The sequence below is a fragment of the Somniosus microcephalus genome, chromosome 30 (assembly GCF_052327205.1).
Source record: "Somniosus microcephalus isolate GS21.2 chromosome 30, FLI_Smic_1.0, whole genome shotgun sequence".
Classification (NCBI taxonomy): Eukaryota; Metazoa; Chordata; class Chondrichthyes; order Squaliformes; family Somniosidae; genus Somniosus; species Somniosus microcephalus.
The window spans coordinates 15,983,210-15,998,413 of record NC_141016.1 but is presented as its reverse complement, the minus strand read 5'-3'; the positions used below and the strand labels follow the sequence as shown (position 1 = coordinate 15,998,413).

General features: G+C 47.1%; 1 protein-coding gene across 1 annotated transcript in view; it reads right to left on the bottom strand.

Annotated features, from left to right (window-relative positions):
- The window catches only part of myl7 (myosin, light chain 7, regulatory), a 33,851-nt gene extending 31,386 nt beyond the window's left edge, over positions 1–2,465 (bottom strand). Inside the window, exon 1 of the mRNA XM_085971059.1 lies at positions 2,368–2,465. Coding sequence (XP_085827185.1) covers positions 2,368–2,370 — 3 coding nt within the window. The 5' untranslated portion in view covers positions 2,371–2,465. The remainder of the gene's footprint in view (positions 1–2,367) is intronic.
- Between the last annotated feature and the right edge of the window lie 12,739 nt (positions 2,466–15,204).

Here is a 15,204-nt window from a genome sequence, read left to right as displayed (position 1 = left end):
GGAGAAAGAGCTGTGAGTGGAGTGGCTGGAGGAGCGGAGCAGGCGGAGGATACAGCTGGTGAATGGGAGGAGAAAAGAGCGCAGAAAGAGGCAGAAAATTGTGGAGCAGAGAACAGGATGGAGATGGTGGAGAAGGACAAAGACAACAGCAGGAGAGTTATCCCCGGTGACCTGGCCAATATTTATCCCTCAATCAACATCACTAAAACAGATTATCTGGTCATTATCACATTGCTGTTCGTGGGAGCTTGCTGTGCGCAAATTGGCTGCCGCGTTTCCCACATTACAAAAGTGACTATACTTCAAAAAGTACTTCATTGGCTGTGAATCGCTTTGGGACGTCCGGTGGTCGTGAAAGGTGCTATATAAATGTATCTTTTTTTTCCAAGCGAAAAGGGACCCAGCCTGTTCATCCTTTCCCTGATAGGTATACCCTCGCATTTCTGGTATCATCCTTGTAAATATTCTTATGATTCACTTATGATTGGCATCAGCAGACCTGCATGTTTGCATTACTACCGTAGAACTCATTGCCAATATCTATAACTCACTGACAGTCTTCGTTATCCTGCATACAACTCTGTGCCAGCTCACTCTTAGCCGGTCTGTAAATCGCGGCTGTCTGTATTACATAAGATAACAAACAAGCTTAGCAGCATTAGGAACAGATGATGTTCTTAAAATGTGACATCATCCAAAGCCCTGCACCAAATTGCTGTTTGATATTCGCTCCCCGGGGCATCTCATTTCTTTGTATAATAATTTATCTCCAACGGAGTTTCTTATGAACGACTTTCTGTCTGCCTCAGACACGTTCTAGTCTTCTGGGTGGAAAAATACTGTTAACATTGTGTGGCAGGAAATTCTCAACAGCTATGAGTAAGAACATATACTGTATTCCAATATTTTAAAACTGCCAAACAAATAATCCCACAGCTCTGTTCTTAAAAATCTGTTCTTAAAAGATTGAAATACATATTTTATATGGTTAAAAATAAGATATTGCAATCTGCTGTAGAAATACAAATGATCCAACTCTCAAGGCGATCAAAGTATTAACAACAACTTGTACTTATATAGCGCCTTTAACGTAGTAAAATGCTTCACGGGAGCATTATCAAACAAAACTTGACACGGAGCCACATTAGGAGATATTAGGACCGGTGATGAGGTAGGTTTTAAGGAGCATCTTAAAGGAGGGGAGAGAGGTAGCGAGGCGGAGAGGTTTAGGAAGGGAATTCCAGAGCTTAGGGCTACGGCAGCTGAAGGCACGGTCGCCAATGGTGGAGCGATTAAAATCGGGTAAGTGCAAGAGGCCAGAACTGGAGGAGCGCAGAGATCTGAGGGTTGTAGGGCTGGAGGAGGTTACAGAGATAGGATGCGGCGAGGCCATGGGGGGATTTAAATAACTAAGCCTCAAAGCAATTAAATAAAAGAGGGCGTTTAAAAAATATAGATTGTGTCAAATAAAATGAAAGCTTTCCTGTGTGCTGAGGAAGCCTGTCACAAACAGGACTCAGGAATGGCCGCCCACCTTCTGGCAGACTTGGGAAGACAGGTAAGCACATAATTAACACATTGTTAGCAATGATCAATGGAAACACAGTTCTGTCCTTCCCATGGACAAATGAGCTCACTACAAAAGCATGCTCACAATAAATATTTTTAATAAAATAAGAGATCCAGTCCATTAAATTTACAGGGAATTTACTGTAAAGTATTTATCAATAGATTTGTAACAATGACTTCAAAATTTCTAATCCTTTAGTGTGAACATTGTTGTACATTAACAATAGAGCAGGTACTGGCAGCCAATCCTGTGGCAGAAAAAAAAAAGCCAAATTAAATCATGTACAAAATGAAAAGTTAATGTCTATTATTTAAAAAGCAATGGAGTAATTCAACTCCGTTATCTTACTGTTCCAATAATCTGTTTAAACTGCTCTTGCAATTTGTGACATCACCCAAACGGATAAATGCTGCCTTACAACCATTCCCACATACGTAACGTCATCTAAATAAGGTGGCAAGTAATCCAGTATTTCACTGTAAAAATATGAGCAATTTTAGAACTCCTCAACAGTGCTAAATTTTGAGTAGAGCTTACTCAGCCTTTAACCTATTTGCTTCGATGAAGATCAAGTTGAGTTTATCAAAGAAAAAGGGTGAGAGTTGCAGATTTGTGGAAAAATCTCTGATACAAAAAGTGATGGAAATAAATAAATAAATTATCAAGGAAAATACGCCGGGTATTAAGTGATCTCTTGCAAAGGTTTTAACCTTGCTTGATCTTGACAATTTGCACTAAACTAAGAAAACCATGGACTAATACAGGTATAGAGCACAACCAAATACTTTACCACTTACCATTTTGTATAGCTGGTGTTGAATGCAAATGCCAAGGTTGGCCAGGTTCTCCCCGGACTATATAGTCCTCTTTATCTCCTTTGTTCCTAAAAACGGACACACACTGAGAGGCAGACCTTACATGGAAATATGCAATCCAGTGTCTGTCACAGGACTGTGATAAAACAGATTCCTTTTTTACAGTCCAGATAGTGTAAAGAGGGATGAACATTCCAGAGTAACATTAACCCTTTAAGCCAACATTAGTCATTTGGTGCACTATTCACATGGAGGACCCATTCAATTGGAGCCCCATTTACATAGAACATAAGAACTAGGAGCAGGAGTAGGCCAATCGGCCCCTCGAGCCTGCTCCGCCATTCGATAAGATCATGGCTGATCTGATCCTAACCGCCAATCTACTATCACAGAACCATCTCCTGAATCTAACAGAATTAGACACACGAATTAGGAGCAGGATCAGGCTACACGGCCCCTGGGCCCGCTCCGCTACCCACAGGGCCATGACCGATCCGAACCTAGACTCCTGTCCAAATTCCTGCCCGCTCCCCGTAACCCTTGATTCCCTTTACTTCTAGGAAACTGTCTATTTCTGTTTTAAATTTATGTAATGATGTAGCTTCTACAGCTTTTTGGGGCAGCATATTCCATGGACCTACCACCCTCTGAGTGAAGTAGTTCCTCCTCATCTCAGTTTTGAAAGAGCAGCCCCTTATTCGAAGACTATGGCCCCTAGTTCTAGTTTCACCCATCATCGGGAACATCCTCCCCGCATCCACCCGATCCAACCCCTTCACAATCTTATATGTTTCAATAAGATCGCCTCTCATTCTTCTGAACTCCAATGAGTAGAGTCCCAATCTACTCAACCTCGCCTCATACGTCCATCCCCTCATCCCCGGGATTAACCGAGTGAACTTTCTTTGTACTGACTCGAGCGCAAGTATGTCTTTTCTTAAGTATGGACACCAAAACTGTATGCAGTATTCCAGGTGCGGTCTCACCAATACCTTGTACAACTGAAGCAATACCTCCCTATTTTTATATTCTATCCCCCTAGCAATGAAAGCCAACATTCCATTGGCCTTCTTAATCACTTGCTGCACCTGCATACTAACCTTTTGAGTTTCGTGCACCAGGACCCCCAGATCCCTTTGTACTTCAGTACTTTCCAGTTTCTTGCCATTAAGATAATAACTTGCTCTACGATTTTTCCTGCCAAAGTGCATAACCTCACACTTTCCAGTATTGTATTCCATCTGCCAAATCTCTGCCCACTTACTTAGCCTGTCTATGTCCCCTTGCAGGTTTTTTATGTCCTCCTCACTCACTACTTTCCCCCCCCCCCCCCCCCATCTTAGTATCATCTGCAAACTTTAATATGTTACACTCGGTCCCCTCCTCCAAATCGTTAATATAGATTGTAAAGAGTTGGGGACCCAGCACTGACCCCTGCGGAACACCACTAGTTACTGATTGCCAGTCTGAGAATGAACCATTTATCCCAACTCTCTGCCTTCTGTTAGATAGCCAATCCTCTATCCATGCCAGAATATTACCCCCAATCCTGTGATTTTTTTATCTTAAGCAATAATCTTTTGTGTGGCACCTTGTCAAATGCCTTTTGGAAGTCTAAATACACTACGTCCACTGGTTCCCCTTTATCCCCCCTATATGTTACTTCCTCAAAGAACTCCAGCAAATTTGTCAAACATGACTTCCCCTTCATAAAACCATGCTGACTTTGTCCTATTAAATTATGATTATCCAAATGCCCTGTTACTGTCTCCTTAATAATGGACTCCAAAATTTTACCTACCACAGATGTTAGGCTAACTGGTCTATAGTTTCCAGCCTTCTGTCGACTGCCCTTTTTAAATAAGGGTGTTACATTTGCAGTTTTCCAGTCTGCCGGGACCTTTGTCGAATCCAGGGAGTTTTGGAAAATTATTACCAATGCATCCACAATCCCTACCATCACTTCCCTCAAGACCCTAGGATGTAAGCCATCCGGTCCAGGTGATTTATCCGCCTTGAGTCCCATTATTTTACCGAGTACCACTTCCTTAGTGATTTTGATCGTGTTTAGCTCCTCCTCTCTTTTCCCCCCCCCCCCCCCTGTTTGTCCAGTGTTGGGATATTCTTAGTGTCCTCTACTGTAAAGACTGATACAAAATATTCATTCAGTGTTTTTTGCCATCTCCATATTTCCCACCATTAATTTCCCGGTCTCATCCTCTAAGGGACCAACATTTACTTTAGCCACCCTTTTTCTTTTTATGTAACTATAAAAACTCTTACTATCTGTTTTTATATTTTTTGCTAATTTACTTTCATAATCTATCTTCCCTTTCTTAATTAATCTTTTTGTTATTTTTTGCTGTCTTTTAAAGTCTTCCCAATCCTCTATCCTCCCACTAGATTTGGCTACCTTATATGCCCTTGTTTTTAGTCGAATACTATCCTTAATTTCTTTACTTAGCCACGGATGGCTGTCTTTTACACCCTTTTCTTCTCAGTGGAATATATATTTTTTGGAAGTTGTAAAATAACTCCTTAAATGTACACCACTGATCAGGTATCATCTTACCCTTTAATCTATTTTCCCAATCCATTCTACTCAATTCCGCTCTCATACCTTCATAGTCTCCTTTATTCAAGCTTAGCACGCTTGTTTGAGATCCAACCTTCTCACCCTCTAATTGAATATGGAATTCAACCATGTTATGGTCACTCATTCCAAGGGGATCCTTTACTAGGACATTTTTAATTAATCCTGTCTCGTTACACAGGACCAGATCTAAGGTTGCTTGCCCCCTGGTCGGTTCAGTTACATACTGCTCAAGAAACCCATCCCTAATACACTCAATGAACTCATCCTCAAGGCAGCCCTGCCCAATTTGATTTGTCCAATTAATATGATAGTTAAAATCCCCCATAATTATAGATGTTCCCTTATTACAAGCCTCAACTATTTCCTGATTGATACTCCGTCCAACAGAGTTGCAACTGTTCGGAGGCCTATAGACTACGCCCACTAGTGTTTTTTTCCCCTTATTATTCCTTATCTCCACCCAAACTGTTTCATTATCCTGATCTTTTGACCCAATATCATTTCTCTGTATTACAGTGATTCCTTCCTTTATTAACATAGCCACCCCACCTCCCCTTCCTTCCTGCCTGTCCTTCCTGATCGTTAAATAACCTGGTATGTTTAATTCCCAGGCATTGTCACCCTGCAGCCATGTTTCTGTAATGGCCACAAGATCATACCCATATGTAGTTATTTGTGCCATGAACTCGTCTATTTTGTTACGAATGCTACGTGCATTCAGATAAAGAACTTTCAAATATGTTTTGTGATACTTAGTTCCTGCTTTTGCCCTTTTTAGTACTTTACCTTTTACTCCATACCTTCTGCCCCTTCCTGACACGCTCTGGTTTTTAATTTCCCCACTGCTACCTAAGTCTATGACCTTCTCTGTTGTCATTTTTATTATTTGCTCTCTAGGAACCTCCCCCCCCACTAGTTAGTTTAAAGCCCTCTCTACAGCCCTAGTTATATGATCCGCCAGGACTCTAGCCCCAGCACTGGCCAAGTGAAGCCCGTCCCAACGGAACAGCTCCCTCCTGCCCCAGTACTGGTGGCAGTGTCCCAGGAAGCAAAACCCATTTCTCCCACACCAGTCTTTGAGCCACGCATTTAACTCTCTAATTTTATTTGTCCTAGCCAAATTTGCTCGTGGCTCAGGTAATAATCCAGAGATTATTACCCTTGAGGGTCTGTCTTTTAATTTGACCCCTAGCTGCTCATACTCCTTTAACAGAACCGGCTTCCTAGTCCTATCTACGTCATTTGTACCAACATGGACCACGACAACTGGATCCACCCACTCCCACTGCAAGTTTCTTTCCAGCCCAGAGGAGATGTCCTTAACCCTGGCACCGGGTAGGCAACACAGCCTACGGGACTCTCGCTCTCGGCTGCAGAGAACTCTATCTATCCCCCTAATAATACTATCCCCTACCACTACAACATTTCTATTTACTCCCCCCTCTTGAATGGCCCCCTGTTCCACGGTGCTGTGGCCAGGTTGCTCATCCTCCCTGCAGTCCCTGCTCCTGTCCCCACAGGGAGTAAGAACCTCGAACCTGTTGGACAAGAGCAAGGGCTGCGGCTCCTCCAACACTACCTCCTGGATCCCCGTACCTGCCTCACTCGTAGTCACACCGTGCTGTCCCTGACCATGGGCTACATCTGAATTAATTAACTTCATAGGTGTGACCATCTCCTGAAACACAGAGTCCAGGAACTTCTCCCCCTCCCTGATGTGTCGCAGTGTCTGAAGCTCAGACTCCAGCTCATCAACACGGAGCTGGAGTTTCTGTAGCAGCAGACACTTGTCACAGACGTAATCACTGTGAGCCTCAATGGGGTTCACCAGCTCCCACATCTCACAACAGTAACACATCACCTGCTCCATTCTATGTAATTAATTACATTTTTTATTGTTAGTTATGGACGCCCGATTTATAGATGCTAGTATCCCCTTTAATTTATTGGATTTAAATTAAATCAATCCCTCTAATTACACCAGTTAAATGGTTCACCAACAGTCACTCTGCACCAGGAAGGCATTATTAACTGCAACCCACAGAGTTAAAGTTTGAAAAGAGCACCTAACACCCCACTTACCCTAACTCTCACACTTACCCAAACTCACAGCACTCTCTGCTGACCTCGCACTCAGTGCTTGCTCACACTCGCAATGGCCTTTGTATACTGTTTGTTTGTTTACAGCCAAATGAGTCACCCCTGCTGATTGGTTAGAAAACTGGTTTTCACTGCCTGCTGTGCCAATTTACTCCTACTGCAGTGTAACCTTGTTTTACTCTTCTTAAACCAACAGAATCCCAAATACTTAACCTTTCCCCTTTACTTAAACTGCTTAAGTAATCTTATCAAGAATGATTTAAAGAGAAATAACAATTAAAGAACTCTCACACTTACCCAAACTCACAGCACTCTCTGCTGACCTGACAGGAACCATTTAGTTGGTATCCTAGTGTCAAACCAGTTCTGTGTCATTGGTGTCAATTCGAGCTGCCTTCAAGATCTTTCCTGTGCTACAGGACACAGTGCTGAATGTATCATAGCACAACGTGGACAACTAGCTTCAATCCTCCTCCCTCCTTGACCCAGTTGCTTCTGAGTCAGAAGGTGTGTGGGTTCAAGCTCTGCTTCAGGCCTTAAGGACATCATTTAGGCTGAAGGAATGCAGCATTGTTGGAAGAGTCGCCTTTCGGATGAGATGTTAAACTGAAGTCCTGCCTGTCTGTTCAGGTGAACATTAAAGATCCCATGACACCAATTCGCAAGTCTGTATATTTCCCCCACATAAATTTGTTATTTTAAAATTTACTCTGAACAGTCAAATTATCAAGAGAGAATTGTAATAAAGCTCGGTATTTAAATAATGTTTATTATAAAAAGTATCTTTATTTCTCTGCTATATTTTCAAATGTCTTTTGTGCAGTACTCCTGGTTAAAGGGACACTGTGTCTCAATATGGTGCTGACTTCTTGCTGCAGCGACTGATTTCATAGCTAGGATTCCAGCCCATATTCAAGCGGGCACAAGTTCAAAGCTGTGAAGGGCAAGGTTAGGACAAGCATCTGGAAGGAATTCTTTATACAGTGGGCCATCGACAGCTGAAACGAGTAATCGTGAAGAACAGTTGCGATCAGGGCACGACTTATTAAGAACGGGCTCGATGCTGTAACGGAAGAGGATAGCGTTGATCTTCTAAAACACTGCTCCTGTGTCGAGAGCACAGTTTGGGAATTGGTGGACAACAAAAGACCAAGGTCCATCTAGTTTGCCTCCGATCATCCTGGTAGTCGCACGATACAACGATAATGGAGTTGTTGACTAATCACAGCAATCAATCTCGATCAATGAGTTTACAACAGACCCGGACGTAAGGCGAGGAAAACCCCCAACACTGTTTCCTGCTTTATCATAGATTTGCTGCTGATAGTGTAAGAAATAATAAACAGTAACTTTCTCTTTTAATACTAGTGGCTTGCCGGTAACCACCTTCGGTGTCAGCTGTGGCTCAGTGGGTAGCACCTTCGCCTCTGAGGCAGAAGGTTGTGGGTTCGAGTCCCACTCCAGGGACTTGAGCATATAAAGCTAGGCTGACAATCCCAGTGCAGTGCTGAGGGAGTGCTGCACTGTCGGAGGTGCTGTCTTTCGGATGAGACATTAAACCGAGGCCCCGTCTGCTCTCAGGCGGATGTAAAAGATCCCATGGCACTATTTCAAAGAAGAGTAGGGGAGCTATCCCCGGTGTCCTGGGCCAATATTTATCCCTTAATCAACATCACAAAAACAGATTATCTGGTCATTATCACATTACTGGTTGTGGGAGCTTGCTGTGTGCAAATTGGCTGCCGTATTTCCCACATTACAACAGTGACTACAATTCAAAAGTACTTCATTGGCTGTAAAGTGCTTTGAGACGTCCGGTGGTTGTGAAAGGTGCTGTATAAATGCAAGTCTTTTCTGTGTTCAACCAGACCAGGGATTCTGCTCTGCTGGGGGTTGCTCCATTATTCAGGTAATGCAGGACGCAAAGACAAAGCAGATTAACCATAAAATACAAAATACCACCACAGAAAGAAATTAAATCAGACACAAAACACTTTATTTAAGTGTGTATTTGTTTTTTTCATTTGCCACAAAGTAACATTTATTTTTCTTACTTTACTCACCATCTATCTACAGTTGATACATACTGTACTCCTAGACATCAATCATAGGATATCCAAAGACTTTCATAAATTGCACAATATTTACACTATTTGGCTGCCATCTTGGAGTGACGGAAGTGTTACAGTACTTACAAAATACAGCAACAACAACCTGCATTTATATAGCACTTTCAACATAGTAAAACGTCCCAAGGTGCTTCACAGGAGCATTATAAAACAAAATTTGACACCGAGCCACATAAGGAGATATTGGGGCAGATGACCCTTGGTCAAAGGGGTAGGTTTTAAGGAGCATCTTAAAGGAGGAAAGAGAGGTAGGGAGGGAATTCCAGAGCTTAGAGCCCTGGCAGCTGAAGGCACGGCCGCCAATGGTGGAGCAATTAAAACTGGAGACGCTCAAGAGGCCAGATTTGGAGGAGCGCAGAGATCTCGGAGGGGGTTGTAGGACTGGTGGCGATTACAGAGATAGGGAGGGGCAAGACCATGGAGGGATTTGAAAATGAGGATGAGTTTTAAAAAATTGAGTCATTGCTTAACCGGGAGCCAGTGTAGTTCAGCGAGCACAGGGGTGATGGGTGAACGGGACTTGGTGCGAGTTGGGACACGGGGGCAACCGAGTTTTGGATGAGCTCAAGTTTACGGAGGGTGGAACGTGGGAGACCAGCCAGGAGTGCGTTGGAATAGTCAAGTCTAGAGGTAACAAAGGCATGGATGAGGGTTTCAGCAGCGGATGAGCTGAGGCAGGGGCGGAATCGGTCAGAAGCTCATTTAAGCATCCAGTATGACACCAAGGTTGCGAACAGTCTGGTTCAGCCTCAGACAGTTGCCCGGGTGAGGGATGGAGTTAGTGGCTAGGGAACGGAGTTTGTGGCAGGGACTAAAAACAATGGCTTTGGTCTTCCCAATATTTAGTTGGAGGAAATTTCTGCTCATCCAGTACTGGATGCCAGACAAGCAGTGCAACAGTTGTGATATTGGAGGGGCCGAGAGAGGTGGTGGGGAGTTAAAGCTGCTCTCAAGGAAGGAATGTTCTTGATATACCTATCAATTCGTCCAATGAAAAGCGACGAGTTAGGAAAGTAACTATAGGTTTTTATTGACTAAATAACAGAGCCCACCCTCATGGGTGATCGGATCCAACAAGGAGGAATACCAGCCAGTCGACTACCTTTATACCTGGGCAGGTAGGTGGAGCCATGGGCGGAGTCAGTGGTGGTCAGCCCAGGTATAACAGCGTGACAAGAGGCGACCTCGTATAGTGATACAACAGTGGTAACAATATAACAGTGATAACTATAGTGTAACGATAGTGAACGATAAAAGTGGTTTACCACATTCACCCCTTCTTTAGATTTGAGTCCGGCGGGGTGAAGTGTACTACCAGTTCTGGTATGTCAGTCTGTCCGGAGGCCTCGTAAGCCTCTCCGATCGTCGCAGCGGCGGTGTTGCATTATCCGGTGTTAATGCTGGTGTCTGCGTGGTCGGCGAAGGCTCGTGGGGTTCCGGCGAAGGCTCGTGGGGTTCCGGCATGCCGTCTACCTGGGCTGGGATTGGGGGGGTGGTGGGGGGGGGGGGGGTAAAGGCGGTGCCTCCGGAGTGCCCGAGGGTGCGAGGTCTCGTAAGGAGACAGTATCCTCCCGCCTGTCTGGGTAGGCCACGTAGGCGTACTGGGGGTTGGTGTGCAGGAGGTTCACCCTCTCTACCAGGGGGTCCGTTTTATGGGCCCTCACGTGCTTTCGCAGCAAGACGGGCCCCGGAGAGGTCAGCCAGGTTGGTAGAGTGGTTCCCGTAGTCGACTTCCTGGGGGAAAACAAACATTCGTTCATGGGGGGTGGCGTTAATGGCAGTGCAAAGTAGTGACCGGGTGGAATGCCGCGCTGTCGGGAGGACTTCCTGCCAGCGGGAGGTTGGGAGGCCCTTAGACTTTAGGGCTAAGAGGACGGCCTTCCATACCGTCGCGTTCTCTCTTTCCACCTGGCCGTTCCCTCGGGGGTTGTAGCTGGTGGTCCTGCTTGCAGCAATACCTCTCGCTAGCAGGAACTGATGGAGTTCCTCGCTCATGAAGGAGGAGCCCCGGTCACTATGTATATAGTTTGGGAACCCAAACAAGGCGAAGAGGTCGTTCAGGCATTTGATGACCGTGGTACTGGTCATGTCTGGGCAGGGGAAGGCAAAGGGGAAACGGGTGTACTCATCAACGATGTTGAGGAAGTACACATTACGGTCAGAGGACGGGAGGGGCCCCTTAAAGTCGATGCTCAGGCGCTCGAAGGGGCGGGTGGCCTTGATCAGGCTTGCTCTGTCCGGCCTAAAGAAGTGCGGTTTGCACTCGGCACAGGTCTGGCAGTTCCTGGTCATGGTCCTGACCTCCTCGATGGAGTATGGCAGGTTGCGGGCCTTAATGAAGTGGTAAAGTCTGGTGACCCCGGGGTGGCAGAGGTCGTTGTGGAGGGTCTGAAGTCTATCACTTTGCGCGCTGGCGCATGTAATTCGTGACAGAGCATCAGGGGGATCGTTCAGCTTACCTGGCCGGTACAAGATATCATAATCATAGGTGAATAGTTCGATTCTCCACCTCAATATCTTGTCATTCTTGCTTTTGCCCCTCAGCTTGTTATTAAACATAAAAGCGACCGAACGCTGGTCGGTGAGGAGGGTAAATCGTTTGCCTGCCAGGTAATGCCTCCAGCGTCGTACCGCCTCCACAATCGCTTGGGCCTCCTTCTCGACCGACGAGTGTCGGATCTCAGGGCCCTGTAGGGTCCTTGAGAAGAAGGCCACTGGTCTCCCCTCCTGGTTAAGGGTAGCGGCTAGGGCGAAGTCGGATGCATCGCTCTCCACTTGGAAGGGGATGGACTCGTCCACTGCGTGCATTGTGGCCTTGGCGATGTCTCCCTTAATGAGGGAGAAGGCTGCGCACGCTTCCTCCGTAAGGGGGAAGGATGTGGACTTCATGAGGGGTCTGGCTTTGTCTGCATAATTGGGCACCCATTGGGCATAGTAGGCGAAGAGCCCCAGGGTTCTCTTCAGAGCCTTTGGACAGTGGGGGAGGGGTAGCTCCATGAGGGGACGCATTCTTTCGGGGTCGGGGCCGATGACTCCGTTCTCTACTACACAGCCGAGGATGGCAAGGCGCGAGGTGTTAAACACACATTTCTCCTTATTGTAGGTGAGGTTCAGCCGTTGGGCCGTACGGAGGAATCTCTCCAGATTAACGTCATGGTCCTGCCGGTCGCGGCCGCAGATGGTGACGTTATCTAGGTAGGGGAACGTGGCATGCAGCCCGTTCTGGTCAACCATCCGGTCCATCTCCCTTTGGAAGACCGAAACCCCGTTGGTGACGCCGAAGGGAACCCTAAGGAAGTGGTAGAGGCGGCCGTTCGCCTCGAAGGCTGCATACTGGCGGTCCTCAGGGCGGATAGGGAGTTGGTGGTAGGCCGACTTAAGGTCGATGGTCGAGAATACTCGGTATTGTGCAATCTGATTGACCATGTCAGATATGCGGGGAAGGGGGTATGCGTCCAGCTGGGTGTACCTGTTTATGGTCTGGCTGTAGTCGATGACCAGGCGATTTTTATCGCCGGTCTTAACGACCTCGACCTGGGCACGCCAGGGGCTGCTGCTCCCCTCGATAATGCCCTCTTTCAGGAGGCGCCGCACCTCATAGCTAATGAAGGCTCTGTCCCCGGCGCTGTACCGCCTGCTCTTGGTAGCGACGGGTTTGCAGTCGGGGGTTAGGTTAGCGAACAGGGAAGGTGGCGGGACCTTGAGGGTGGATAGGCTGCAGGTGTTACGCGGTGGGCGGTTTAACATCCGCTGGTTGTCGACTGTGAGTGGGGGGAGGGGTCCACCGTATGCTAGGGTGACACTTTGGAGGTGGGATTGGAAGTCCAGCCCTAGTAGGACGGCAGCGCAGAGCTGGGGGAGGACGAGGAGTTTAAAGTTTTTATACTCCGTACCCTTAACCGACAGGGTCACAGCACAGTAGCCGCTGATGTCCGTGGCGTGGGACCTCGATGCCATCGAGATTCGGTTGCGCGTTGGCAGGACAGGGAGGGAGTAGTGGCTCACCGTGTCTGGGTGGATGAAGCTCTCCGTGCTTCCGCTGTCGAACAGGCAGGTCGTGGCGTGGCCATTTACTTTGATGTCCATCATCGACTTGGACAGGTGATGCGGGCGGGCTTGATCCAGAGTGACGGAGGCTAGTGTGTAGTTGAGCGAGTCGTTGTCGTCTGCAGGTGAGGCGGTCGTCGGGTCCGGAGGCACGGTGGCAGTCGAGCGTGGTGGGTAAAATGGCGTCTCCCACGAGGTTGGACAAAATGGCTGCCCCCATAACTCACATGAGGCACTATTGGTGTCGGTTGCCTTGATCAAAGATGGCCGCCCCCATGACTCACGTGTGGGGATGCTGGCCTCTGTTGCCTTGAAGGAAGATGGCCGCCCCCACAGTTCGCATGAGGCACTGCTGGCCTCTGAAGATCCACTCCTGCAGGCCTTAGCAAAATGGCCTTTCTTCCTGCAGGTTGAGCAGGTGGAGTTCCTAGCTGGGCAGCGCGGCCTCGGGTGTTTCTCCTGGCCGCAGGAAAAGCAGCCGCGGGGGTCCGATGTCGGAGCCGGTACCGGGGGTGGCGGTCCCGATCGGGTCCGGGACGCCGACGCTGAGGTAGGTCCCGGGGGCGGCGCGGTGAAGGGTATTGTGGTAGGGGTCGGGCCTGAGTCCCAGGGTCGCGAACAGTACCTGGAAAACGCCTCCTGGTCCCGATGGGCCACCTCCAGGGAGAGAGCGAGGGCTGCAGCTTTGTCCAGGTCGAGGTCCCTTGCTTCCAGTAATCGCTGCCGTGAGTAGTCGGACCGTAGGCCTTTCACGAAGGCATCGCGGACGTTGTCTTCCGTATTTTCTGCCGCCGTTACTGCTTTAAAGTTACAGTCTCTGCCGAGTGCTTGTAGCACCCGTAAAAATTCCTCCACCGGCTCCCCTGGCAGTTGCGGGCGGGACCTTAGGAGGTGCCTGGTATACATGGGGTTTACCGGGGTTTGGTACTGTCTTTTCAGCCGGTTGATGGCGTCCTCGTATGTTTTAAGGTCCCGGATGAGCGCGAATACTTTAGGGCTCAGTTGGGCGTTCAGGACTCTTAGCTTGGATCTCTGAGGCACGCTGGACTCTTCCAGGTAGGCTTCAAAGCAGCCCAGCCAGTGATCAAAGTCGAGGGCTGAGTTCGCTGCCCGTGGATTTAGATCCAGGTACGGTGGTCTGAGGGCTCGCAGCCAAGCCGGCTGCTGTGACTGTTGTGGCTCGGCGTCTGAAGGCTGCTGTGGCTGTTGTGGCTGGGCGTCTGGCTGGTCAAACATCTTAAAATTTAGTCAATAAAATTGATATACCTATCAATTCGTCCAATGAAAAGCGACGAGTTAGGAAAGTAACTATAGGTTTTTATTGACTAAATAACAGAGCCCACCCTCATGGGTGATCGGATCCAACAAGGAGGAATACCAGCCAGTCGACTACCTTTATACCTGGGCAGGTAGGTGGAGCCATGGGCGGAGTCAGTGGTGGTCAGCCCAGGTATAACAGCGTGACAAGAGGCGACCTCGTATAGTGATACAACAGTGGTAACAATATAACAGTGATAACTATAGTGTAACGATAGTGAACGATAAAAGTGGTTTACCACAGTTCTCACTTTCACTCTTCTGAGATTTATTATTACAAATGGTTTGTGTAAAGAAGGATTAGAATGAAGAGCTCAGCTGAACTTTGGTCACGACATCATACACTAGTGAGGCGATTATGTTTTTGTAGCACAGGTGGCATCATTGCATCCAACTTCAGACAAACTCAATTATCAAATTCTATCAAAACCTCTAGAACCTGTACACAAATTTCAAGTAAAATAATTTAATACAAAATGCTGTTTTCCTGCATTATTTTACTCAAAGCACTGAGTTTTTGCTCCACAGATCAACTTCCTTTTTAGAACAAATGAATTGCCTACTCATGGCAGCTTCAGTCTATGGACCCAGTGGGATGATAAACTCTGCGGAAAAGTTCATTATAGTGGC